The sequence below is a fragment of the Ovis aries genome, chromosome 11, assembly GCF_016772045.2.
Source record: "Ovis aries strain OAR_USU_Benz2616 breed Rambouillet chromosome 11, ARS-UI_Ramb_v3.0, whole genome shotgun sequence".
NCBI classification, from domain to species: domain Eukaryota; kingdom Metazoa; phylum Chordata; class Mammalia; order Artiodactyla; family Bovidae; genus Ovis; species Ovis aries.
The window spans coordinates 43,465,735-43,490,773 of record NC_056064.1 but is presented as its reverse complement, the minus strand read 5'-3'; the positions used below and the strand labels follow the sequence as shown (position 1 = coordinate 43,490,773).

The following is a 25,039-nucleotide window of genomic DNA, read 5'->3' as shown; positions in this document are numbered from 1 at the left end:
TCTTCCTACCCACCTCCCAGCTGCCAGAACCCACAGGCAATCAATCCTTTCTTAACAAGGAAGGAGTTGAGATTTTTCCCATCCTCCTTCCAGAGTCTGGAATGGACCCTGAGTAGGAAGACTGATTCTGGACTCATGCAGCAGTGAACAGTAGCTTGCAGTAAACAGCAGTCAGCAGCAGCTGGCTTAGTTCCCTGACCAGGAGTCCTAACTGCTAGACCACTGGGCCTAAATCCCCAGTCCTTGACAAGAAAGAAATCTCAAGAGGAGGCAGAAGGTAAAGAGAAAAGTAAACATTTATTGGAAAAGCAGAGTACATGCAAAAAGAAGCATGGATGAACTCCGAGAGTCTTAAGAGCCATGCCTTTGGGAAGTTTAAATCCTTTATAAAGAGGCAGTTATACAGGTCATTGTCTTCCCTCTGGCCAACTGTCTTGTTTGTCCCCCTGGCTAATTTGTCTCAGGACTCCTCCCCTAGGTGAGCACACACCCCTCAGCCAAGATGGATTCCAGCCCAGAGGCCTACAGGGTGACCTCCCTTCCTTTTGCTTCCCTTGCCCCATTCAGATTCAGATTCAGTTCAGTTGCTCAGTTGTGAGTGACTCTTCATGACCCCATGGACTACAGCACGCTAGGCTTCCCTGTCCATCACCAACTCCCGGAGCTTGCTCAAACTCATGTCCATCAAGTCGGTGACGCCATCCAACCATCTCATCCTCTGTCTGTCCCCTTCTCCCCCTGCCTTCAATCTTGCCCAGCATCAGGTTCTTTTCCAATGAGTTAGTTCTTTGCATCAGGAGGCCAAAGCATTGGAGTTTCAGCATCAGTATCAGTCCTTCCAATGAATATTCAGGACTGATTTCCTTTAGGATGGACTGATTGGATTTCCTTGCAGTCCAAGGGACTCTCAAGAGTCTTCTCCAGCACCACAGTTCAAAAGCATCAATTCTTCGGCACTCAGCTTTCTTTATAGTCCAACTCTCACATCCATACGTGACTACTGGAAAAACGATAGCTTTGACTAGACAGACTTTTGTTGGCAATATGCTGTCTAGGTTGGTCATAGCTTTTATTCCAAGAAGCAAGCGTCTTTTAATTTCATGGCTGCAGTTACCATCTGCAGTGATTTTGGAGCCCCCCAAAATAAAGTCTGTTACTGTTTCCCCATCTATTTTCCAGGAAGTGATGGGACCGGATGCCATGATCTTAGTTTTCTGAATGTTGAGTTTTAAGCCAACTGTTTCACTCTCCTCTTTCATCAAGAGGCTCCTTAGTTCTTAGCTTTCTGTCATAAGGGTGGTGTCATCTGCGTATCTGAGGTTAAAGGAGGGGGAATATGGGATCTCTTGATCTTTTGCTCCAACAAGGTTTAGTCCCTCTTTGTTCTTGCCAAGACTGCTATCTTGGCAAGTGTCCACATGAGACAAATCCTGGCTATTTACCCTGTTTCTGTTGTTACTTCCATTTCAGAGCACAAACAGGAGTCTGATTATAAATGCCTAACCTGGAGCCCACTTCTCTCCTGTCTCAGGAAATGCAAACAGGAAACTAGTTGAAAGTGTCCGGCCTGAGGCCCATCTTTTTCTCGTCCCCAAGAAATCTAAATAGGAGGAGGCCAGTTGTAAATGCCTAGCCTGGAGCCCATCTTCCTCCTACCTCAAGATCGGATAGACAACCACTCCTGGCCAGTCTTGGGCTTGGCCTTTCTGATGTGCACTTGACCTGAGCCTGGACTCAGGCAGGTCCAGGAAAGCCTCCAGCTGGGCCATGGTGTGGTGGGAAGAGCAGGCCCTATAGGGGGAAGGGAGAGACTCCACACACCAAATGTTGACTCTCTAAGCTGGAGGGACCTGAGAGCTCAACCAGCCCACTGGTACTCAAACACCAGTGTTAGAATCACTGGTGCACTTGGAAGAAATGCATAGTCCCAGGCCCAGCCTCAGAGATGGTTTTGGTAGTTTATTTTCTTCTCTTTTTCGGCAGTACCATGCCAGTGCCCCTTGCAGTGGAAGCATGGAGTCCCAATTACTGGACCACCAGCCAAATCCTGGTTTGGGCAGCTCTTGATGGGGCCCCAGAATCATCTTTTTAACCAGCTTCCTGGTTAAAAAGGGATGCAGGTGGCTCACAATTGGCTTTGAGAAATCAGGATCCAGGCCAACCCCACAGGCTCCCTCCTCCTCACCAGCTTATGTGGGAGAACTTAGCCCTGAGTCTGAGGATGGAAGGAAGGGAGGAGAAGGTGGCGTCTGGAAGGGGAATTAGAAGGGACCTGTGACTGGGCACCGAGGCCCAGGGGACCCCCCATAGCAGACACAAACTTCGACCAGACCCTCTGAGCCCTGCCTGACCCCTCGAAGGTCCAGCGGCTGTATGTTTTGCCCAAGGATGTGGCCATCTTGGAGAGGTCCCAGTTTCCAGCTGGAACTGTGAGGCCACCGCATCAGGCCCCAGCGCTGACGAAGCCTTCAGGGTCAGCTGAGATGGGCAAGAGGAAAGCTTGGGAAGGGTGGGGGAGAGACCTGGACTCAGGCAGGAGGATTCTGAGGTCATAGCAGAAAGCTTGCCCAAGTTAGTGCAAGTTCAGCCCTTCCAGAGATTCAAGGAGAGCGTTCGATGGCTAGACTGAGCTGAACTTTGAAAAGCCCGGCTCGTCCCCAGACATGGGGAGGGTAGAGGCTGGGGTCATGTCTCCCTTATGGTCCCGCCAAGAGGCTTCGTCATCCTCTGAAGTCTGTAAAGACAACAGTATGGGGTGAAAATCGGAGCCCAGCTGGGGGATCTCCAGGCAGCTACTGGGTCCCCTCTGGCCTTTCCCACAAGCTCTGGGCCTCTGTCCATCTAAGAGACGTAGGACTAACCACTCCTTCTCCCCAGGACCCCCAAGGCTTTGTTTCACACCCCCCATTTCCCCATTCCCTGGGGGAGCATCCTTATGGCCTCAGGCCCGGTTCTGACTGCAGATGTGGGAATCCTGCCAGCCCAGAACTCTTTAAGCTGTCACTCCTACCATGCTACTCAAGAATTTTTCTGGGTCAGAAAAAAAGAGGATGTGAAGTCAGGAGCCCTGGCTTCCCCGGGTGAAATGGCCAAGACTCTGGTTATGGTGGGGGCGGTGGGTAGATGCTGAGAGCAGGGCCCTCCCCCCACTTCCCTGCATTGTCAGAGTGAAGCCAGGCTAGGCGGCTCCAGGCCCCCAGAGCCCTCTGTCCACACCTGGCTCAGGCACCAGATCTCCGTGTTGGAGCTGGCAGAGGGCTCGGGGCTGGCGGGAGGCCCAGTGGGCTCTGCAAGCTTGATCACAGTGGACTCCGGGACACAGCTGTTCCCCAGCGCCTGAAACACAGATTCAGTCAGAACAGCCTGTTCTCGGGGGCCACAGGGATGGGCTGCAAGCCGCAGCAGCAGGAGGGACAAGCAGCGGGTGGGCTGTGGAGTCAGAGTCCTTAACGACCAATTTACTCCGTCTCAGTGTGACCTTGGGTGAGCCACCTAACTTCTCTGGAGCCCAATTTCCCAAGCGGTAAAATGAGGAGTGAAATATTCCCCTTAGGCAAATAATAAACATTTCTGATAATGTTTTATCACACTCAACAACTGGAACTCCTGGAGTGATTAATTTGTTTCCATGATTGTTATTTCTCTCTTTGAAGCAGGAAGACTGTGCAGGCTGCAGGCTTTTTGTCATACATAGGCCGGAGACAGCAAAGTTGTACACTTCACAGACTCACTGAATAACAAACAGCACAGGAAAGATTCCTTAGGAATCGTCCTCTGAGCAACCCCTCCTTGATCAGATGAGAAAACCGAGGCCCAGGGAGGAAAGATGGGTAGTCTAGAACGAGTGAGGCAGCCCATCTCCTGACACTCAGCTGCTCCCATGGGTACTCAGGTCTGAGTGCTGGGCCCCTCTGCCTCTCACTTTCTTGCCCAGCAGCTGGGCAGAGCAGAGGCTGGAGCTGGCTGAGGCCCCCAGCCACTTCTCCTAAGGGTACAGCTGCCCTGAGTTGGACCAGCCAGCAGATCCCACAGTCTGATGGGCACTGAAGCCAAGGAAAGAAGCTCCCACTTCCGGGATAACTACGAGATGGCTTATCTCACTTGTTCTAACCACAGTCCTGAGAGATGGGAAAACCGAGGCTCAGAGAGGTGATGTCACTCGCCAGGCGTCACACAGCAGGCGGGGCTGAGCCGGGCCTTGAACCTGTGACTAGCTGACCTCAGATCCAAGCTCTTTCCTATGCTATGCTGCCATCCGGGCAGGGCCTCACGCACACTTCTCTTAGTGACAGTGTCCCTTGTCTACTAACTGGCCCCGGCTTTGAGCAACACCCTAGCTGTGGGGGGTGGGGGCAGAGGTGGACGTGTGAGCCATCTTTGGTGACACCTGCAGGCTGCTGGGGACAAGGAAAGAGTCCGAACAGAGTTTCTCAGGTGAGATGTGAGTGGGAGAATGAGGGCCTGAAGGCATGGGAGGGGGAGAGAGATGTCACAAATGCTGTCACTCGTGGCCCTTGTCAACCCCAGCCCTGCCTGTGGCGAGGACATGGCAGAGCTGGGCTGGACCAGAGAGTTCCCAAGGTCACTTCCATTTCCCATGAATCCCATACCAACAGTTTTGGGATTTGGTCAAAACCCAGCCATTGCTGACCACTGACCGTCAACAGCTGCAGAAATGTCACCTACTCAGGGGTGACCGAATTTGAGGAAAGAGCTTCGGGGGGCACAGACCAAACCACAAATGTAGCCTGTGGCCAGGACCACTGCCCTCTGCCCCAGGAGCATCTGCATCTCTCAATGGTCCCTCTGCCCAGGCGGTGGACCCTGGGCTGTTCCAGCAAGCGTGGAGGCATTTTCTGGATTGCATTATACAAGATCTATATGAGCCTCTGTTTCTACATGTGTGCTAAGTCGCTTCAGTTGTGTCCAACTCTGTGCAACCCTATGGACTATAGCCTGTCAGTCTCCTCTGTCCATGGAATTCTCCAGGCAAGAATACTGGAATGGGCTGCTGCATCCTCCTCCAGGGGATCTTCCTGACCCAGGGATTGAACTTACATCTCTTGTGTCTCCTATACTGGCAGGCAGATTCTTTACCACTAGTGCCACCTGGGAAGATTCTAGAAGAACAAGTAGTGAGGCAGCATGGAGATTCTCCCTCCAGCCCAGCCTCTCTTTCTGAGTTGGGGAGGGGCGAGCCAGGATGTAGAGCCAGGAGGAGAGTCCTGGCGGTGACCTTGTCAGCCCCTGTATCTGTCTCCACGACCTCTGCCTCACTCCCATTGAGCTTCCTGAGACAACAACAGCTGCTTCCTAAGCGAAGGACGGCCAAGTACCCTATCCCACCTCAGGCCCTTCCTGGGGGGATCCAGCCTGAGTCTTTTGTCCTTGCTGGCGCCAGGAAAGAAGGCAATGGCAGTCCTCCTTTCCTGCTCTAGTGTTTAAGGGAATCAGAGTGGAGGCATCTCAGTAGACAGCTGAGGAAGGAGAGATCAGGTGGGGTGGTGGTGGGGAGGCAGGTGGGGCTGCTATCTTCTAAGGGGTGGCCTTCTCTGTAGGGTGCTGATATGGAAAGCAGGGGTCTCTCCTTGCAGGGATAAGGGAGGGGCCTGGCACCAGGTAGCCTCTCTCCAGGAAAATGGGCACAGGGACCCTCCCCCATTCTTCCTGCCCCCTGGCCCCTCAGTCTGAACGTCAGGGTAGCACACCGCCTTGGTCTCAGAACCAAGGAAAGCTCAGAGAAGGGTGCTCTGGAAAGAGGAGAAATGGGGGTTGAGAGCTCTGAAGCCACCCACTGCCTGCTGTGTGACCCTGGGCAAGACGTTTTCCCTCTCTGGGCCTCAGTGCTCTCTTCTGCAAAAGCAGACTAGCATCTATTGGTAGTCATATTCCAGTGTGCTGTCAGAATCCCCCAAGGCTGTGTTTAAAATTCAGGTTCCTAGCCCCATCCCTCAGAGAAGGCGATGGCACCTCACTCCAGTACTCTTGCCTGGAAAATCCCATGGATGGAGGAGCCTGATGGGCTGCAGTCCATGGGGTCGTGAAGAGTCAGACACGACTGAGCGACTTCACTTTCACTTTTCACTTTCATGCATTGGAGAAGGAAATGGCAACCCACTCCAGTGTTCCTTCCTGGAGAATCCCAGCGACGGGGGAGCCTGGTGGGCTGCCGTCTATGGGGTCACACAGAGTCGGACATGACTGAAGTGACTTAGCAGCAGCCCCACCCCTAGAGGGTTTGGTTGGGACTGGTGTAGAAGAGAATGTTTCTAAGAGACCCCAACCCCAACCCCACCCCCAGGTGTTTTGAAAGGGAGTTTGTACCAAACTTAGAGAAAGGCTGGGTTAGATGATCTCAAAGACCCGCTGTGGATCCAGCTCCAATGTTCTCTGATGCTACAAGGAGAGGAGTGAGAACGGGGCCCCAGGCCAGAAGCAGAGACCTGCGGGCACCTGATGGGAAGTCAGGGTGAGTCTTAAATTCTGGCCTCAGGGGCATCTGAGCTTGGGCCTGTCTCCTTCCTTACCAAGTGGGAGAGATGGACATTGTCCTTCTTCTGTGTCTCCGAGGCCAGCTGAGCTGAAAGAGACAGGAAGGAGCACCTTGAAGCCGGGAGCTGCTCCCACAGAGATGGACGGCCCCTTGCACCTGGGGCTTCTCAGGCAAGAAGATTTGGCAGAGAAGCCCAACCCCTTGGCAGTGACCCTGACTTTTGAGATCATTACACGACAATCCCTGTGTGGGGGCCAGAAACTGGCTAGGGAAGTGATTCTGTGTGCTCAGGTCATTATTTCTTGAACCTCAATGTGTGTATAGGAAATTTTATTAAAATGCAGATTCTAATTCAGTAGGTTGAGGTTGGGGCCCTAGAGTCTGAATTTCTAACAGGCTACCAGGGGATGTCGCTGCTGCCAGCTGGGGACTACAATTTGAGAGGCAAGGGGCTAGAGGCTCTGAGGTTGTGACTGGAATGTTTTCACCCTGTGGGATCCTCCTGACTCCTCTGAGGGGATCTAGGGACATGGGCAGAGTTGACATTTCTTCCTGGGGGCCACACAAGGAGGAGGTGGGTGGCAGGCCCGTCGTTTCCCAGTTGGCAAATTTGGCTTCCTGGCTGTACTGCTTCCCTGCTATACCAAGGGCAAACTGCTTAACCACTCTGTGCCTCAGTTTCTTGCCCTATAAAATGGGGTATTTGCAGATACTGTAATGCAGGCATGCATGCTAAGTTGCTTCAGTCATATCTTGACTCTTTGCGACCCTATGGACTGTAGTCTACCAGGCTCCTCTGTCCATGGGATTCTCCGGGCAAGAATATTGGAGTGGGTTGCCAAGCCCTCCTCCAGGTGATATTCTCGACACAGGGATCAAACTCTCATCTTCTGCAGCTCCTGCATTGCAGGCGGATTCTTTACCGCTGAGCCACCAGGGAAGCCCAGGTTTTGTAATAAGCAGTTCTGAACTCCACAGTATTGAGATTAAAGGAGATAAAAACAACATAAGCCACACCACGGTGCCTGGCACAAGGCGTCTCCCAGTACTGTTATTTTAGTTAAACCTTCTTTATCTTGTGCCATCCACCTCAGGAGCTACACGTGGCCACTGCACACTGGAAATGTGACTACTTTGAATTATACTGGGTTTCAAAGACTCTATATGAAAAACTGAATGTAGAATATATATAATTAGTATTTTATATTGATTCCATGCTCAAATGATAAAGTTTTGGATGTATCATGTTAAATAAAGTTTATTATTAGAATTAACATCACTAGTTTCTTCTTTATTGTGTGTGACTATTAGGGAACTCTTTTAAAAATTTATTTATTTCTAATTGTAGGATAATTGCTATACAATATTGTGTTGGTTACTGCCATACATCAACATGAATCAGGTACACATATGTCCCCTCCCTCTTGCATCTTGCTCCCACCTCCCACTCCATCCCACTCCTCTAGGTTGTCACAGAGCCCTGGTTTGAATTCCCTGAGTCATACAGCGAATTCCCACTGGCTATCTGTTTTACATATGGTACTGTGTATGTTTCCACGCTACTCAGTCAGGGAATTTTAAACCACACATGTGGCTTGTATTCTATTTCTGTAGGCCATATATCTGGGGAAGCTGAGGCTCAAGGAAGTTAGGTGACTTGCCCAAGGCCACACAGCTAAAAAATGGCAGAGCTGGGAATTTGAAGCCAAGCCTTGAAAGGGGCTGAGCATCTCTAGAGACGCAGCAGCAGGTGTAGGGCCTCAAGGAACATCCTGTTAAGTGCTCCGGCCAGCACTCCACCATGTAGTCAGTCCTCACACAAGGTCAGAACCTGCAGAGACTGGATATGGATGGGTTCATGGGATCAACAGGGAGTGACATGGCTGATGAGCTTGATGGGACAGATCAAAGCAAGATGAGAGCCCCCCAGTCTCTTGCTACCCCACTTGAATTGCTTGTGGACTGTCCTGTGGGTTCCTCAGAAAAGAGGAGCAGGGCTCCTGACACCCATGTCTGAGATGCACACACTGAGCCCCATAAGGTCTCTCTGGGGTCATGGGGGGATTGTGGGTCTCAGGGAGACCCCTGGCTGAGAGCCCTTCACCCCTCCCGTCCACATGGCTCACCTTTTTCTCTCCATTGAAACATGCAGCTGCCGAGGGCGGCCAGGCCTGTGGCCAGCAGAAGGGCTAGCAGTACCAGGACTGGGGCCAAGATTCTGATCAAAGGGACGGATACCCTGTGGGCGAGATGGAAGGAGCCTGGTGGCTGTCACCAGATGTCAGTGACACACTGGGCGTTCTTATTCTGAGTCCTGGTCACATCCCTCATCTCTCCCAAGGAGATCAGAGAGCACCAGGGATCAAAACATCTGGTTAGTCCCAATGGAAGGGGCCTCAGACCGCATTGCCAACCCCAGGAGACACTTTCAGCAGGGTCTGAACGGTGAGCAGTTGCCTGGCTACCAGTAATGGAGTATGCATGCGTGGTCAGTCACTCAGTTGTGTCCAACTCTCTGTGACCCCCTGGACTGTAGCCTGCAAGGACCCTCTGTCCATGAGATTCTCCAGGCAAGAATACTGGAGTGGGTGGCCATGCCCTCCTCCTCTAGGGGAACTTCCCGACCCAGGGGTCGAACTGACATCTCTTATGTCTCCTGCATTGGCAGGCAGGTCCTTTACCACTAACGCCACCTGAGAAGTGTAGTTTGTATACAACCCCCCAAGAGCCAGTCCTTCCAGCTGGGAATCCAGTTGGGTAAGAAAAAATCATTTTGTTTGGTTCCATGTTTTCATGCTTGGCATAGGGCCCAGTGCAAAGTGCTCAGGCAAAAGCTGCTGGACTAGGGTGGCTTTCCCTTAAACTGGGCAGGGAGTGAGGTGGGAACTGGGGGCTATGGGGGCCTGCATGTCCAAGGCAACAAGGCTGCTGGCCCCTGCAGTGGCAGATAGGGGGTGGGATGGTGCAGAATCTGCCCTTCGTGAGCAGCTGCGACCCAGAGAAAGGAGTACTGGGTTCTTATTGGCTCAGAGTTTAGTGCTGACCTGAAAGCTGGCTTTGGTCACCTGGGGCTCACCTGGACTTGGAGCTGCTGCTGGGGACAAAACTGGTGTCCTCTGTTGAGGTAGAGTCCAATTGTGTGGCTGGCTGGGAGATCCCTGCAGGAGGAGAGGTTGCTGGGTGAAGAGAGGTCCCTGCATACGGAGAGGTTGCTGGGTGAGAAGAGATCCTTGCAAATGGAGAAGCTCCTGGGTGGAGAGAGGTCCCTGCATACGGAGAGGTTGCTGGGTGAGGAGAGATCCTTGCAAATGGAGAAGCTGCTGGGTGAGGAGAGATCCTTGCAAATGGAGAAGCTGCTGGGTGGAGAGAGGTCCCTGCATACGGAGAAGCTGCTGGGTGAGGAGAGATCCTTGCAAACGGAGAGGTTGCCGGGTGAGGAGAGGTCCCTGTGTACAGAGAAGCTGCTGTGTGCTTGGACAGGGAGGTCCCTGCGAACGGAGAGGCCTCAGCCTCTGTCTTCCCCAGCTTGGCTGTGGTGACTGTCAGGAGGAGACCAGTAGAAGGTACAAGTCCAAAAGCAATGCCTCAGCACCTTCCCTGATCCTTGATTCCCAGCATCCTCAGACCTCTGGCTCTTGACCCCTGAGCCCTAGTCTCCCTAGGACTAATTTCTCAGAACCTCCCCAGCTACAGGGCACCCCAAACAGAGGTCTCAATGAAATTGTTTTGAGGACTTCCCTGGTGGTCCAGTGGTTAAGAATCTGCCTGTCAGTGCAGGGGACATGGGTTTGATCCCTGGTCCGGAAAGATCGCACATGCCCCGGAGCAGCTAAGCCCTTAAGCCACAACTACTGGGCCCACACGCCTGTGCTCCACAACAAGGGAAGCCACCGCAGTAAGTGTCGTCAGAAGCCCGTGCACTGCAACAAAATGTAGCCCTTGCTCACTGCAACTAGAGAAAGCGCTAAAGACCCAGCATAGCCAAAAAAAAGAAAGAAAGAAACTGTATTGAACAAGCAGGTCACACCTCAGGAACACCCCTCTTGTGTTGCAGTCTGTTCTCTATTGTGAAGTGAAGTGAAGTCGCTCAGTCGTGTCCGACTCTTTGCAACCCCGTGAACTGTAGCCCACCGGGCTCCTCCATCTTTGGGATTCTCTAGGCAAGAATACTGGAGTGGGTTGCTATTTCCTTCTCCAGGGGAACTTCCCGACCCAGGGATTGAACCCACGTCTCCGGCATTGCAGGCAGACGCTTTAACCTCTGAGCCACCAGGGAAGTCCTCTGTTGGGAGGTGCAATTCCCCTGCCCCCAACTCCATGACCCTGAATCCCTCCCAGGGAAGGAGGGATGTGTGTTACCTGGAAAGACAAGCAGAGAGACTGACATAGTCTTATCGAAGCCCAGTTTTTTGACCCCACACCAGTACTTCCCCGTGTCCTTCAGGGTGAGGTTCCTCAGGATGACCGTGAACCTGTTCTCCCGCGGGTTGTCGTGGACCGACACCCTTCCCTCCTGGCCGTATTCTCCAGAGAAGACAGTCCCAGTGCAGCGGGAGATGAAGAGCCCGGCCTCGCGGCACCAGTATTTCTGGTGCTTCTTTAGCTCCTCCCCGTAGGTGCATTGCAGGGACACAGTGTCACCTTCGAAGCCACTGATCTCCTTTGGGTCCACCACCGATCCGTAACCTGAAACCACAGCACATGAGAAGACGGGAATTCCCTGATTTGAGCTCCAAGGTCAAGACCAGAAGGTGTTCCTCAGTCACTCCCTTCTTGGGGCAACCCTGGTAAGAGCTGGTATTCCACTCTGCCACCGAGGGACCTTGGGGCAGGGCTGTTAGTGTTTCCCTAAACCTGGTGTATTGAAGGCTAGTGATGGGGAAACTCTAGATTTAGACAGCCGGGAGTTTGAATCCCAGCACAGCTGCTTAGTAGCTGTGTGATCCTGGGAAAACTGCTTGACCCCTCTAAGTTTCTCTAAGTTCCCAAGTTTTCTATTACCTATAGATAACATGTCCTATGTCACTGAATTAAGATGTTATCATATGTAAGAGCTGCCATGATTTCACATAACATTAAAAAAAAGTCAATGGGACTGACATCAGTTATAAGATACATCCTAAATTTTATGTTTAAAAATTTAAAAAAAAGCAGGCTTGTGAATTGATGAAATGTAATAATTCTTCATCTCTCAGGGTTGTTGTGAGCGCTGCAGCAGAAGTTCAAGAAATATTTGCTGAGTTTAGTATAAGGGGTGTCTTCTCAGCTCCCTGGCTGGCACCGAGTCAGGAAATGAAGACAAAAGAGGCAAAGCTTCGCTCACAGCCATTTAGCCATGAGGGGTCCAGGACCCTCAGGTCTGGGGGGAGACCTGGCTCTCGGTTCCACGAACAGCAAGTGGCCCCTCTGAGGGTTGAGCACGAGGAGTAGGGTGGGGCGAAGCCTGGATGGATCAGGCGGCGGGGCTGCGTCACAGCCCCAGCGAATGTAGATTCAGGAGGTCCCTCTAGCAGACACAGGGGGCGAGCTTGGGGATGAGCCCCACATCCCTCCACCCTCGTCCCCATCTCACCTGGGAGCACGAGGCAGCCCCATAGCATGAGGAGGGGCCGCATGGTGAGCGCCGGGCCACTCGGGAGCGCACAGCTGGGCAACTGGGAGCTCCTCTTTTGGCTACACGGGGCTTTAACTTCCTCCAGAAGCAGATGGAGACCAGGAAGGGAGGGGAGGGGCCGTGCGGGTCCTGGAGGCGGAGGAGGCGCCTCCGCTGTTCCCTCTACTGCCCCTCAGCACGCGCAGACCCCACCCTGAAAACCCACGGAGCGCTTCTCCCAAACTCCCGCAGGAGATCCTAACTCCAGAGGGCCTGTGTGTAGAATTCAGGGAGTCCCTGAATCTGGGTGGGAAAATAGTACATCCTTACTTCCACTAACCTTGAAGTAACATTTATCTTTTTCTTAGGAGTCGTGTTTGCCGTGCTGTGCTGCGCTTAGTCGCTCAGTCGTGTCCAACTCTTTGCGACTCCATGGACTGTAGCCCGCCAGGCTCCTCTGTCCATGGGGATTCTGTCGCCAATTAAAAGTCATGACACTAGCACTTCAACTTGTCACCGATAGCGTGAAATACTGTCTGTGCACCTCCCCACTTAGTTATTGGACCTGCCACTACAGTAAGTTATTTAAAGTGCTAATGAAAAAGCATATTTATTATAGCGTTACATAATTATAAATATTTTAATAACCTCTTCAATATTATTGGTTTTCTTTTAAACGTATATTTTGTCTTATACGTTTAAAAGACCATTATTCTCAGACGTGGTGCATAAGCTTCAGCCAGCTGCCCCTTGTCCCCATCACTCCCCGAAGGGCGCAGTATCGCCCTAGGCCACTAGGCGGCGGTGCAGACGGAGGTGAGGGAAGCTGTCCGGCTGGGCGGAGCCGGGTACTTGGAGCCACCTGCAGGCCACGCAGAAAGGCTGGGCTCCCCAGGAGCACTGGGTTCTCTTGGCCTTTTAAAAAGTGAGCTAGAGGTTTCCCACGGTGGAACCGAATCCTTGAAAGGGAACAAAACAAACACACACGCTGGAGGGTGTCCTGGCATATCGTTTTCCCCAAAGAGCTCTGTCGGTTGTTTTTTCTGACTCCAAAGTCATACACGTTCTAAGCAAAATTTTACATAATGCAGAAATGTTAAAAAGAAAAAGAGAGAGAGAGAGAGAGAGAGAAGAATGAGAGTGTTTGTTATTTCCCTCTTTCCTTAGAAAACCACTGTTAATGTTTTAGCATATGTATTTCCATATGTACAGGTGGAACTTTTACCCACTTGCTGGGCTAATACTTGAAGCATCAATTAACTCAGTGGTTCTGGGAAAGGAGATTGTATGTGTGTGTGATTCTGGTGATGTGGGAATTACGTTTTATTTTCTTTTATTTTTCACTGAAGTATAGTTGATTTGGGGTCTTCCCTGGTGGCTCAGTGGTAAAGAATCTGCCTGCCAATGGGTTCTTGGGTTTGGGAAGATCCCCTGAAAAAGGAAATGGCAACTCACTGCAGTACCCTTGCCTGGGAAATTCTGTGGACAGAGGAACCTGGGGGGCTATAGTCCATGGGCTCTCAAAAGAGTTGGACCACAACTTACTGACTAAGCAACAACAAAATAGTTGAATTACAGTGTTGTGTCAATTAGGAGATATGTTTTAATTTCACAACATTGTGGGGGGAGCTGCTGACATTTAATGGGCAGGGACAGGAGTTCAAAAGGGTAAGAATTCTGTTATGGTCTCAGACTACGAAAGGTAATCACAGTTTTAAAAACACAGATCAAAATAATTTTAATTCTAGTGTTTAATAGTGTATCAGCTCTTTTTTGGGGGTGGTCCTTACACAGAATAATTTCTGATCTTGTTTTCCTTAAATCCTAACTCATTTCTTTTAAGCAGGGGCAAGCATCTGACACTTGATTGTGTTATTCCAGTGTCATGGGGCCTCAGCATCAACACTTTGAAAAAAGTGAAGTGAAGTCGCTCATTCGTGTCCAACTCTTTGCAACCCCATGGACTGTAGCCTACCAAACTCCTCTGTCCATGGGGTTTTCCAGGCAAGAATACTGGAGTAGGTTGCCATTTCCTTCTCCAGGAGATCTTCCTGACCCAGGGATTGAACCCGAGTCTCCTGCATTATAGACAGACGCTTTACCATCTGAGCCACCAGGGAACTCAGTACTTTGAAATATGTGTTACTTGGCTACAAATTGTTTTCCTTTGATTTTTTTCCCCTTCTATTACAGCCCAGGCATTATACTGTCATTTTTAAAAATTAGGTGTGTGAGAAAGCATGTTATTTATGATATTTTGGGAGAGTAAAGGCAGTGTGCCAAAATTTTTTTTTATGGAGGAGTGGCATCTCCTGTGCGCCCCCCTATTCCCTTCATATGTATTATGATGTCCTTCCCGTCCACCCCACCATCTCCACCCTTAGCCAGGAAAGAGGGAGGTCTGACAACTCTGTTAGAAATAGATCCTGCAGGACTTCTCTGGTGGTCCAGTGGTTAAGAATCTGCCTACCAATGCAGGGCACATGCGTTCGATCCATGGTCTGGGAAGATCCACATGCCGTGGGGCAACTAAGCCCGAGTACCACAACTACTGAGCCCGGGGTCTAAAGCCTGCAGGGTGCAAGTACTGAGCCTGCCTGCTGCAACCACTGAATCCCGTACACCCTAGAGCCCGTGCTCTTCAACAAGAGAAGCCACCACCGTAAGAAGCCGGACCACGGCAACTAGAGAGTAGCCCCCACTTGCTGTAACTAGAGAAAGCCTGCACGAAGCAACGAAGACCCAGTGGAGCCAAAAATAAAGAAATAAATTACTTTCAAAAAAGAAAAAGATCCTAGAGAGAAGACCCTGGAGTGAGGCACTGGTCTGGGTCCTATACCTGCCCCTGCCCCATGGTGTATGGGGGGTGGACAACAGATACAAACCCCTCCGTACACAATAGGTTTGGAGATCTGAGAGGAGAGGATACTTGTGTTCTGCTTCCTTCCTGGAGCACTTGGAGATGCCCTCCCATCCCAGGATAGGAGAGCAGGCAGGCAAAAGGGTTCCTGGAAAATGGGCTTGTGGCAGCCTCAGTACACCCTCACGATATCCATAAGCCCAAAGGTGGTTTGGCCATGCCTGTTGGCGCCATGGCTGGGATGAGGAGATGGGGCAGCTGCCTTGGGGAGGAGGAAACAGCCATAGTGCAGCCCATCAGAAACTGGGGAGCCCAGTGGATGCTAGTACTGGGCAGACAGTGAGGAAGGCTGCCCTCTAGTGCTCTAGGCCCTGATGGTAAGTAAAGACCTCCAGGTTTAGAGTCCCTTCCCAGGTGGTACTAGTGGTAAAGAATCCACTGGCCAATCTGGTAAAGAGTAACAGACACGGGTTTGATCCTTGGGTTGGGAAGATCTCCTGGAAGAGGGCATGGCAACACACTGCAGCATTCTTGTCTGAAGAATCCCATGGACAGAGGAGCCTGGCGGGCTACAGTCCTTAGGATTGCAAAGAGTCTGACATGACTGAATCAACTCAGCACACACACACACAGGGGGAAGGAAGGAGCAGAGAAAATTATAAAGAGACTGAATTTACCCTGAGTCATTTGAGAAAACCCAGATTGAAATGGAAGACCCAGATTGAAATGGAAGTCCCAGTTGCCGGGCGGGATTTAGAAAAAGCCTGTTGGCAGGGCAGACAAAATCTGGCCCGGGAAGGGGCCACTTTGTCACCTCCATCCATTCCCTCTGGTTTGGACTTTCTTTGGACTAAGTCACTTCTGTTGATGGTCATTTGTTCCCCTTGGATCAGGGCTTTCAAGATCAGCATGATTGGCACTTGGGGACCAATAATTCTTTGTTGTGGGGGGTCAGTAATCCCCGACAGAGATGTGAGCAGCATCTCTGGCCACTACTCACTAGATGCTGTCAGTCTCTTCCCTGCCCCCCAAGTATAGGCAATCAAAAACTCTCTAGACATTGTCAAATGTCTCTCTGGGAGGCAAAATTACTCTGGGTTGAGAACCACTGTCTTAGATGATGCATGAATCTTTGAAAGAAAAAAAAAAGAGCTGAAGCTGTGTTTACACAGGTGCAGTAACCAGGTTTTAGATGTAGGAGAGTGAGCTTTCTAATCCTGAACCTCAGAGTTAGGAAGACTGTAGTCACAGGCAGAAGAAAGGAGACGGAAATGGCAACCCACTCCAGTATTCTTGCTTGGGAAGTCCCATGGACAGAGGAGCCTGGCAGGCCTACATTCTATGGGGTTGCAAGAGTTGGACACAACTAAGGGACTAAACAACAACAGTCACAGGCAGCCTAGAACACACACTCTCTGCCGGCAAGCCAGCTCTAAGGAAAAAGCAAAGAAAAGAGGGCTGGGTGACACATGCCTTCTTCCTCCTTCCAGTTCATCAGTCAAATAAGTGAAGGTGTAGAGAGAGATCAAAGGTGTTATACCCAACAAAGATGACTGAGGCAGAGGCTGGAGAGAGCCTGGATCCCTGAGTCACCACTTAGAAAAGAGCTGACACTCTTCCAACCCAGCAGCAAACTTGATGTGAGCAAAAGATAGACTTTAATGTGTTTAACCACACATTAGATGGTTAAAGAAGCTGCAGTTTGTGGAGTGTGTGAAGTGTCAAAGTGTTAGTGGCTCAGTCGTGTCCAACTCTTTGTGACCCCATGGACCGTAGCCTGAAAGACTCCCGTGTCCGCTGAATTCTTCAGGCAAGAATACTGGAGTGAGTAGCCATTCCCTTCTCTAGGGGTTCTTCCCAAACCCAGGGATTGCATCCTAGTCTCCTGCATTGCAGGCAGATTCTTCACCATCTGAGCCACCAGGGAAGCCCTTGGGGTGTAGCTTAAGCCAACACAAAGTTTTTTGTTTTCTCACATACATTTCATCCTCTATTCCACTTACCGCCTTGTCCCCAGCCAGTGGCAAACTCAATTGTTCAACTTCCTCCACTGTACAAATCTGAAAACCGCTTATGTTGACTGTTTAAAGGATTTTCTTTTTCATTTCTAGGAATGCCAGTGAAATGATGGGGGAGAGCAGCAATGTAAGATGAAAGTAATTAGGACCATCCTCTCTCAGAAGCTGGATGCAACAGACATATTTTTAAATTTTCTCAAAAACATTGAAGGCTAACTGCAATGTGGTATCTTGGATTGGATCCCAGAACAGAGAAAGAATATTAGAAAACCTTGTTGCTTGTTGTTTAGTTCCTGAGTTGTGTCCAACTCTTTTAAGACCCGTGGTTGGTAGCCTGCCAGGCTCCTCTGTCCATGGGATTTCCCAGGCAAGAGTACTGGAGTGGGTTGCCATTTCCTTCTCCAGGGGATCTTCCCAACCCGGGGATTGAACCCACGTCTCTTGGATTGGCAGGTGGATTCTTTACCACTGAGCCACCAGGGAAACATTAGAAAAGCTAGTGAAATACTATTAAAGTCTGGAATTTAATTAATAGTAATATATCAATATTAATTTCTTAGATGTGACCTATGTACTTGGTTCTGTAAGATAGGGAAACACACATTAGGGGAAACAGTGACTGGTATTCAGGGATTTTCTGTACTAACTTTGCAAAGTTTTTGAAATCTAAAATCATTCCCCAATGTAAAGTTTATTTGTTAAAAAAAAAAAAAAGGCAGCGAAGAGCCAATAAGAGCATGAGGGATTACCAAGCTGAGGTCTGCAAATAGAAAACCCAGAAAGATGAGCTATGCAGGCAAGGTGCCTTTGTCTCTGGGAGCATTTACTGATTTAGAAGAAGTGAGCTAAGAGTGTAGGGCCCTCTAAAGGTGAGGAATCTGTTATGTATGTATTTTTATCACTCAAAGAGTTGCACTTTGGGAGAAGGATGAATTGCAAATAAACCAAGCCACCACGGACTTCACTCAGCTTCCTGTCTTTTGGGTGTCCTAGGAAACGTCAAGCTTTGAACTTGAATTTTAAATGGTCCTGGTCTAACAAGGGCTTAATCTCCAAAATATGCAAATAGCTCATACAACTCAACAATGAAAAACACAAATAACCTAATCAAAAATCGGGCAGAAGACCTTAGCAGACATTTCTCCACAGAAGACATACATGGCCAGTAGGCACATGAAAAGATGCTCAGCATCACTAATTATTGTTCTTGTTGTAGTTTGAGTCACTAAGTCCTGTCCAACTCTTTTGTGATCTCGTAGATGTAGCTCACTAGGCTCCTTTGTTCATGGGAATTCCTAGGCGAGAATACTGGAGTGGGTTGCCATTTCCTTCTCCAGGGAATCTTCCCAACCCAGGGATCTAACTCACATCTCTTGCATTGGCAGGCGGATTCTCCACTGCTGAGTCACCAGGGAAATCCCCACTGATTATCAGAGAAACGCAAATCAAAACAATGAGCTACCACCTCTCACTAGTCAGGATTTGTTATTGTTCAGTCTCTAAGTTGTGTCCAACTCTTTGCAGCCCCACGGACTGCAGCACGCCAGGCTCACCTGTCCTTCACTATCTCCTGGAATTTGCTTAATTCATGTCCATTGAGTTGGTAATGCTATCTAACCATCTCATCCTCTGCTGCTCCCTTCTCTTGCCTTCAATCTTTCCCAGCATCAGGGTCTTTTCCAATGAGTTGGCTCTTCCCAATCGGGTGGCCAAAGTATTGAAGCTTCCAATGAATATTCAGTGTTGATTTCCTTTAGGATTAATTGGTTAAATCTCCTTGCTGTTCAAAGGACTCTCAAGAGTCTTCTTCAGCACCACAATTTGAAAGCATCAATTTTTCAGCACTCAGCCTTCTTTATGGTCCAACTCTCACATTCATACATGACTCCTGGAAAAATCATAGCTTTGACTATATGGACCTTTGTTGGCAAAGTGATGTCGCTGCTTTTTAATACACTGTCTAGGTTTGTCATAGCTTTCCTTCCAAGGAGCAAGCGTTTTTTAGTTTCATAGCTGCAGTCACCATCTGCAGTGACTTTGAAGCCCAAGAAAAGAAAATCTGTCACTGTTTTCACTTTTTCCCCTTTCGCTTGCCATGAAGTGATGAGACCAGATGCCATGATCTTTGTTTTTTGAATATTGAGTTTTAAGCCAGTTTTTTCACTCTCCTCTTTCACTCTCATCAAGAGGCTCTTTAGTTCCTCTTCACTTCCTGCCCTTAGAGTGGTATATTCATATCTGAGGTTGTTGATATTTCTGCTGGTAATTTTGATTCCAGCTTGTGATTCATCCAACCCAGCATTTCAAATTATGTACTCTACATATAAGTTAAATAAGCAAGGTGACAGTATACAGCCTTGATGTATTTCTTTCCCAGTTTTGAATCAGTCTGTTGTTCCATGTCCTGTTCTGACTGTTGCTTCTTGATCTGCATACAGGTTTCTCAGGAGATAGGTAAGGTGGTCTGGTATTCCCATCTCTTCAAAAATTTTCCTTAGTTTGTTGTGATCCACAGAGTCAAAAGCTTTAGCGTAGTCAATGAAGGAGAAGTAGATGTTTTTCTGGGATTCCCTTGCTTTTTCTATGATCCAACGAATGTTGGCAATTTTATCTCTGCTTTCTCTGCCTTTTCTAAACCCAACTTGTGTATCTAGAAGGTCCTGGTTCAGGAGAAGACTTCTGCAGAAGACTAGTTTGAAGGATTTTGAGCATAATCTTGCTAGCATGTGAAATGAGCTCAGCTGTATGATAGAACATTCTTTGACATTTCCCTTCTTTGGGATTGAAATGAAAACTGATCTTTTCCAGTGCTGTGGCCACTGCCGAGTTTTCCAAATTTGCTGACATATTGAGTGCAGCACTTTAACAACATCATCTTTTAGGATTTTAGATAATTCAGCTAGAATTCCATCACCTACACTAGCCTTGTTTGTAGTAATGCTTCCTAAGGCCCACTTGACTTCACACTCCAGGATATCTGGCTCTAGGTGAATGACCACACCATCATGTTTGTCTAGATCATTAAGACCTTTTTGTATAGTTCTTCTTTATATTCTAGCTACCTCTTTTTAATCTCTTCTGCTTCTGTTAGATCCTTACCGTTTCTGTCCTTCATGGTGCCCATCCTTGCAAGAAATGTTCCTGTGATGACTCCAATTTTTTTGAAGAGATTTCTAGTCTTTTCTATTCTATTGTTTTCCTTTATTTCTTTGCATTGTTCACTTAAGAAGGCTTTCTTATCTCTTTTGACCCATCTATCTTGGGTGGCTCTGCATCCCATGGCTCTTATCTTCATGGAGTTATTCAAGCCCCTTTGCCATGACAAGGCTGTGATCCATGAAGGGGACAGTCAGAAGGGCCATCATTAAAAAGTCTGCAAATAACAAATGCTGGAGAGGATGTGAAGTAAAGAGAAACCTCCCACACTGTTGGTGGGAATGTAAGTTTGTGCAGCCACTATGGGAAACAGTATGGTGGTTCCTCAGAAAGCTAAAAATAGAATTACCATACGATCCATCAATCTGACTCCTGGGCATATATCTGAACAAAACTATAATTCAAAACGATACATGCTATGTTCATAGCAGCACTATTCACAATAGCCAAAACATAGACAAGCTAAATGCTCAGCAACAGACGAATGGATAATGAAGATGTGGTGCATATCTACAATGAAATACTACTCAGCCATTAAAAATGAATGAAATAATGTCATTTGCAGCAACATGGATGCAACTAGAGACTCTCACAACTCAGTGAAGTAAGACAGAAAGAGAAAGACAAGTACCATATGATATCACTTGTATGTGGCAACTAAAATATGGCATAAATGAACCTATCTATAAAAAAGAAACAGACTCACAGATGTAGAGATCAGACTTGTGGCTGCCAAGGGGGAGTGGGGAAGGGAGAGGGATGGACTGAGAGGCTGAGGTTGATAGAGGCAAACTATTACAGTTATAGCACAGAGAACTGCTATATCCAACCTTCTGGGATAAAGCACAATGGGAAAAATATTTTTAAAAAGAATATATATATATACATATATATATATATATATATATATATATATGAGTCACTTTGCTGTATAGCAGAAACTGGCACAGCGCTGTAAATCAGCTAAACTCAAATAAATATAATAAAATGGTCCTGGTCTAGTAACACCCTCCTGGCCCCTATCTCTAGATATCATAAAGATAGCAATGAAAGATCCTTTCTGGAGGAAAATAGTATCAATATAAGCCTCCAATTATTGAAAAAATTTTTTTCAAATAAAACCCAATATATGATCAAGGGTAACCAGATGTATGAGAAGACAGCACTCCATAAGTAAGAGTGTGCGGAGACAGCTGACAACAGAAACAGATGCCTGGAGAGTCCAGATATTGAAAACAGGAGGAACAGCCTTGACACAACCATCCTCACTATGTTCAAGGAGGTGAAAGTCAGGCTAGATATTTTTGGCAGGGAACTGGAAAGTATAAAAAATGACATAGCAGATTTGAAACAGAGCAGCATAAAATTCTAGAACTGAAAAAATACAATCATTTAAATTAAGAATTCAACTGAAGAGTTTCAAATTAGACACAGCTGAAATGATTATAGTGTAGAAAGATGTATAGACAGAAAAATGTATCAGAAGAAACTATCCAGGATGAAGCAGAGAGAACCAAAAGGATGGGAAATAGAGAAATGAGAATATGGGAAATGGGGGATCGATGTGTTTTATTGGAGACACGGGAAGAAAGAAAACAGAGGATGTCACACAGGCAGTAACGTCCCAAATGTGAAGAAACACACTCGGTGTTTTGTTTTGTTTTAGATTTATTTATTTATTTTTGTCTGTGGTGGGTCTTCATTGCTGCACACAGGCTTTCTCTAATTGTGATGATCGGGCTACTCTTCATTTCGGTGTGCAGGCTTCTCATTGAGGTGGCTTCTCTTGTTGCAGAGCGCAAGCTCTAGGCATATGAGCTTCAGTAGTTGTGGCTCATGGGCACTAGAGTCCTGGCTCAGTAGTTGTGGCACATGGGCTTAGTTGTTGTGGCATGTGGTATCTTCCCAGACCAGGGATCGAACTTGTATCCCCTGCAGTGCAAGGCGGACTCTTAACCACTGGACCTCCAGCGTTTTTTTAACAGGTGTTTGTTGCTTATAATATGTGAGGTGCTAAAGCCTGTGTCCTGGGGCATGACCCATATTCTCTAGGTCCAAAGGAGGTACAATATGGACATTAGAGGGGCGACAAAGATGGCACAATAGAGCAATGGGGTATTCTTTTCAGTAAGTAGTATTGGGACATGTAGGAAAAATATGAGACTTGATTCCTGCCTCCCATCAAACACAAGAGTCAGTCTAGGCAGATTACAAGACTAAATGTAAAAGGAAAAATGAGGAAGCTTTTCAAAGCTTATAGAACATATCTTCATGGCCTCAGGGTAGAGAAAGAGTTCTTCAACCAGACACAGAAAGCACAGACCACAGAGGAAAAGATTGATAAATCAGACCACGTTAGAATGAAAACGTGTTCATCAAAAGATGCCATGAAGAGCAAAGAGACACACCCACAGAGTGTCATGCATGTTACATGCATGTGTCATGCATGTTACAGGCAACATAGATAACGCATTAAAAAAAGATAACTTTGAGTAAAAGAAGCCAGGCATATAAAAAACTGATTCCATTTAGATGAAATGTAAAAACAGATAGATATACTTGGGTTTCCCAGGTGCTGCTAGTGGTAAAGAACCTGCCTGCCAGTGCCGGAGACGTAAGAGATGCGAGTTTGAACACTGGGTCAGAAAGATTCCCTGGAGGAGGAAATGGCGACCCACTCCAGTATTCTTGCCTGGAGAATCCCATGGACAGAGGAAATTGGCGGGCTACAGTCCGTAAGGTCACAAAGAGTTGGACGTGACTGAAGCAACTTAGCACGCAAGCATGCACGCATATATACTTACATAGAAAAACTGGAAAGCAGAAGTGATTCCTGTAAAAGTCAAGGTAGGAAAAAAAAAGTCAGCATAGGGTAGTGCCTCTCTTTGTGGGAAGATGTTGTGATCTCCAGAGACCTGTGTCCTCTAGGTCACTCGGGGACTTCTGCGGGGTGTGGCTATATAGATGTTTCAGTTCAGTTCATTTCAGTCTCTCAGTCGTGTCCAACTCTTTGTGACCCAGTGAATCGCAGCACCCCAGGCCTCCCTGTCCATCACCAACTCCCAGAGTTCACTCAGACTCACGTCCATCGAGTCAGTGATGCCATCCAGCCATCTCATCCTCGGTCGTCCCCTTCTTCTCCTGCCCCCAATCCCTCCCAGCATCAAAGTCTTTTCCAATGAGTCAACTCTTCGTGTGAGGTGGCCAAAGTACTGGAGTTTCAGCTTTAGCATCATTCCTTCCAAAGAAATCCCAGGGTTGATCTCCTTTAGAATGGACTGGTTGGATCTCCTTGCAGTCCAAGGGACTCTCAAGAGTCTTCTCCAACACCACAGTTCAAAAGCATCAATTCTTTGGCGCTCAGCCTTCTTCACAGTCCAACTCTCACATCCATACATGACCACAGGAAAATCCATAGCCTTGATTAGATGGACCTTTGTTGGCAAAGTAATGTCTCTGCTTTTCAATATACTATCTAGGTTGCTCATAACTTTTCTTCCAAGGATGTTTACTTTTTATTAATTTGTGAAATTGTCTTGTTTATGCCCTGTGAGCACATTTTATTTCACAAACCTAAACTTTGTGTTTTTTTGGAGATGGAATAACAAAAACAACAAAGAGAAGTTATCAGAAATCTCCAAAAATAAAAAGAGGGGCTTCCCTGATGGTCTAGTGTTTAAGAATTCGCCTGCCAATGCAGGGGACATGGGTTCGATCCTTGGTCTGGGGGTATCCCACATGCCGTGGGGCAACTAAGCCTGTGTGCCACAACTACTGACTGAGCTAGTGCTTAGAGCCGGTGCTCCACAGCAATAGAAGCCACTGCAGTGAGAAGCCCAAGTACCACAACGAAGAGTAGTCCCCGTTTGTCACAACTAGGGAAAGCCCATGCACGGCAACTGAGACCCAGCACGGCCAAAAATAAATAAATAACTCCTTAAGAAAAAAATCTCAACCCCCCCCTCCCTAAACTTGCAGTACTTTCCCTAATTCTCACTGAGATGTAAATTGGCTGAGCCCACCCTTTATTCAGACCTTCTGACTCACTCTCTTGGTGAGCCCATGTCTGGGCATCAGCCCATTTCTCCTCTTGGAATTATTCCCTGTTCCCTTCAGTGTCTGGGATGAATGCCAAACCAAAGGATGCAGATTGTATCCTGAAGCAGATTCTTTGTCACCTCTTTGAAGATCAGGGACCACTGAACTGTGTGCTTCCTGTACTCTAATCTTTCTCCAAAGATGCACTCCCCAAGTCATTCATTCCTCTGGCATCAAGCTCATCTTCCTGTTTCATCTGTAGCTGCCCTGGCTGGAGCATCTTGACCAAGTCCTGGGTGGGTGACCCTGCTGGGCTTCCGATCATCCTGGCCAACACTGACCTGAGTCACCTTTTCCGTCCTGGAGCTTGGCCCTCTCCTCAGCTCCCCAGCTCTAAACTCTCATTCATCCAAACACCTAACACTATATTAATTTCAGGTACACAACATAGGGATTTGATATTTTCATACATTACAAAATGATCACCATGATAAGTCTAGTTACCATCTGTCACCTTAGAAAGTTACTACAATATTATTGACTATATTCCCCATACTGTACATTTCATGTCCCTGACATTTATTTTTTTACCTGGAAGTTTTTACCTCTTAATCTCTCTCTCACATATTTCATTCATTTTTCCACTTTCTCCCTTCTGAAAGTGAAAGTGTTAGTTGCTCAGTCATGTCTGACTCTTTGTGACCCCATGAATTGTAGCCCGCCAGGCTCCTCTGTCTATGGAATTCTCCAGGCAAAAATACTGGAGTGGGTAGGCATTCCCTTTTCCAGGGGATCTTCCCGACCTGGGGATCAAACCCAGGTCTCCCACACTGCAGGCAGATTCTTTACCATCTGAGCCACCGGGGAACCCCAACTCTGGT

At 48.1% G+C, this 25,039-nt stretch overlaps 1 protein-coding gene across 32 annotated transcripts; it reads right to left on the bottom strand.

The window, feature by feature from the left end:
• Positions 1 to 278: 278 nt before the first annotated feature.
• On the bottom strand, positions 279 to 12,149 carry CD300LG (CD300 molecule like family member g). 32 transcript variants are annotated; one of them, XM_027974451.2, is made up of 7 exons: positions 12,066 to 12,149; positions 10,853 to 11,179; positions 9,570 to 10,032; positions 8,620 to 8,754; positions 6,528 to 6,580; positions 3,217 to 3,336; positions 279 to 2,734 (listed from the first exon to the last, which is right to left on the bottom strand). In XM_027974451.2, the coding sequence occupies exons 1-7, from the start codon at positions 12,106 to 12,108 to the stop codon at positions 2,721 to 2,723; spliced, it is 1,155 nt and encodes a 384-aa protein (XP_027830252.1). In that variant the 5' UTR covers positions 12,109 to 12,149; the 3' UTR covers positions 279 to 2,720. The 32 variants fall into 32 exon arrangements, 30 of the variants coding, with proteins under 30 accessions (XP_027830252.1, XP_014954298.2, XP_014954299.2 ...); XM_015098812.3 differs by having other exon boundaries at positions 8,620 to 8,732; XM_015098813.3 differs by having other exon boundaries at positions 8,620 to 8,732; positions 9,570 to 9,939.
• Positions 12,150 to 25,039: the final 12,890 nt, after the last annotated feature.

Bases quoted from the DNA above. Each gene is read 5' to 3' on its own strand.
- CD300LG (XM_015098812.3), bottom strand. From the start codon at position 12,108: ATGCGGCCCCTCCTCATGCTATGGGGCTGCCTCGTGCTCCCAG. The intron at 10,033-10,852 runs GTAACACACATC...TCCTCCTGACAG, and splicing joins CTCTCTGCTTGTCTTTCCAG to TCACCACAGCCAAGCTGGGG. The intron at 2,735-3,216 runs GTGTGGACAGAG...TTGTCTTTACAG, and splicing joins AGATCTGGTGCCTGAGCCAG to ACTTCAGAGGATGACGAAGC.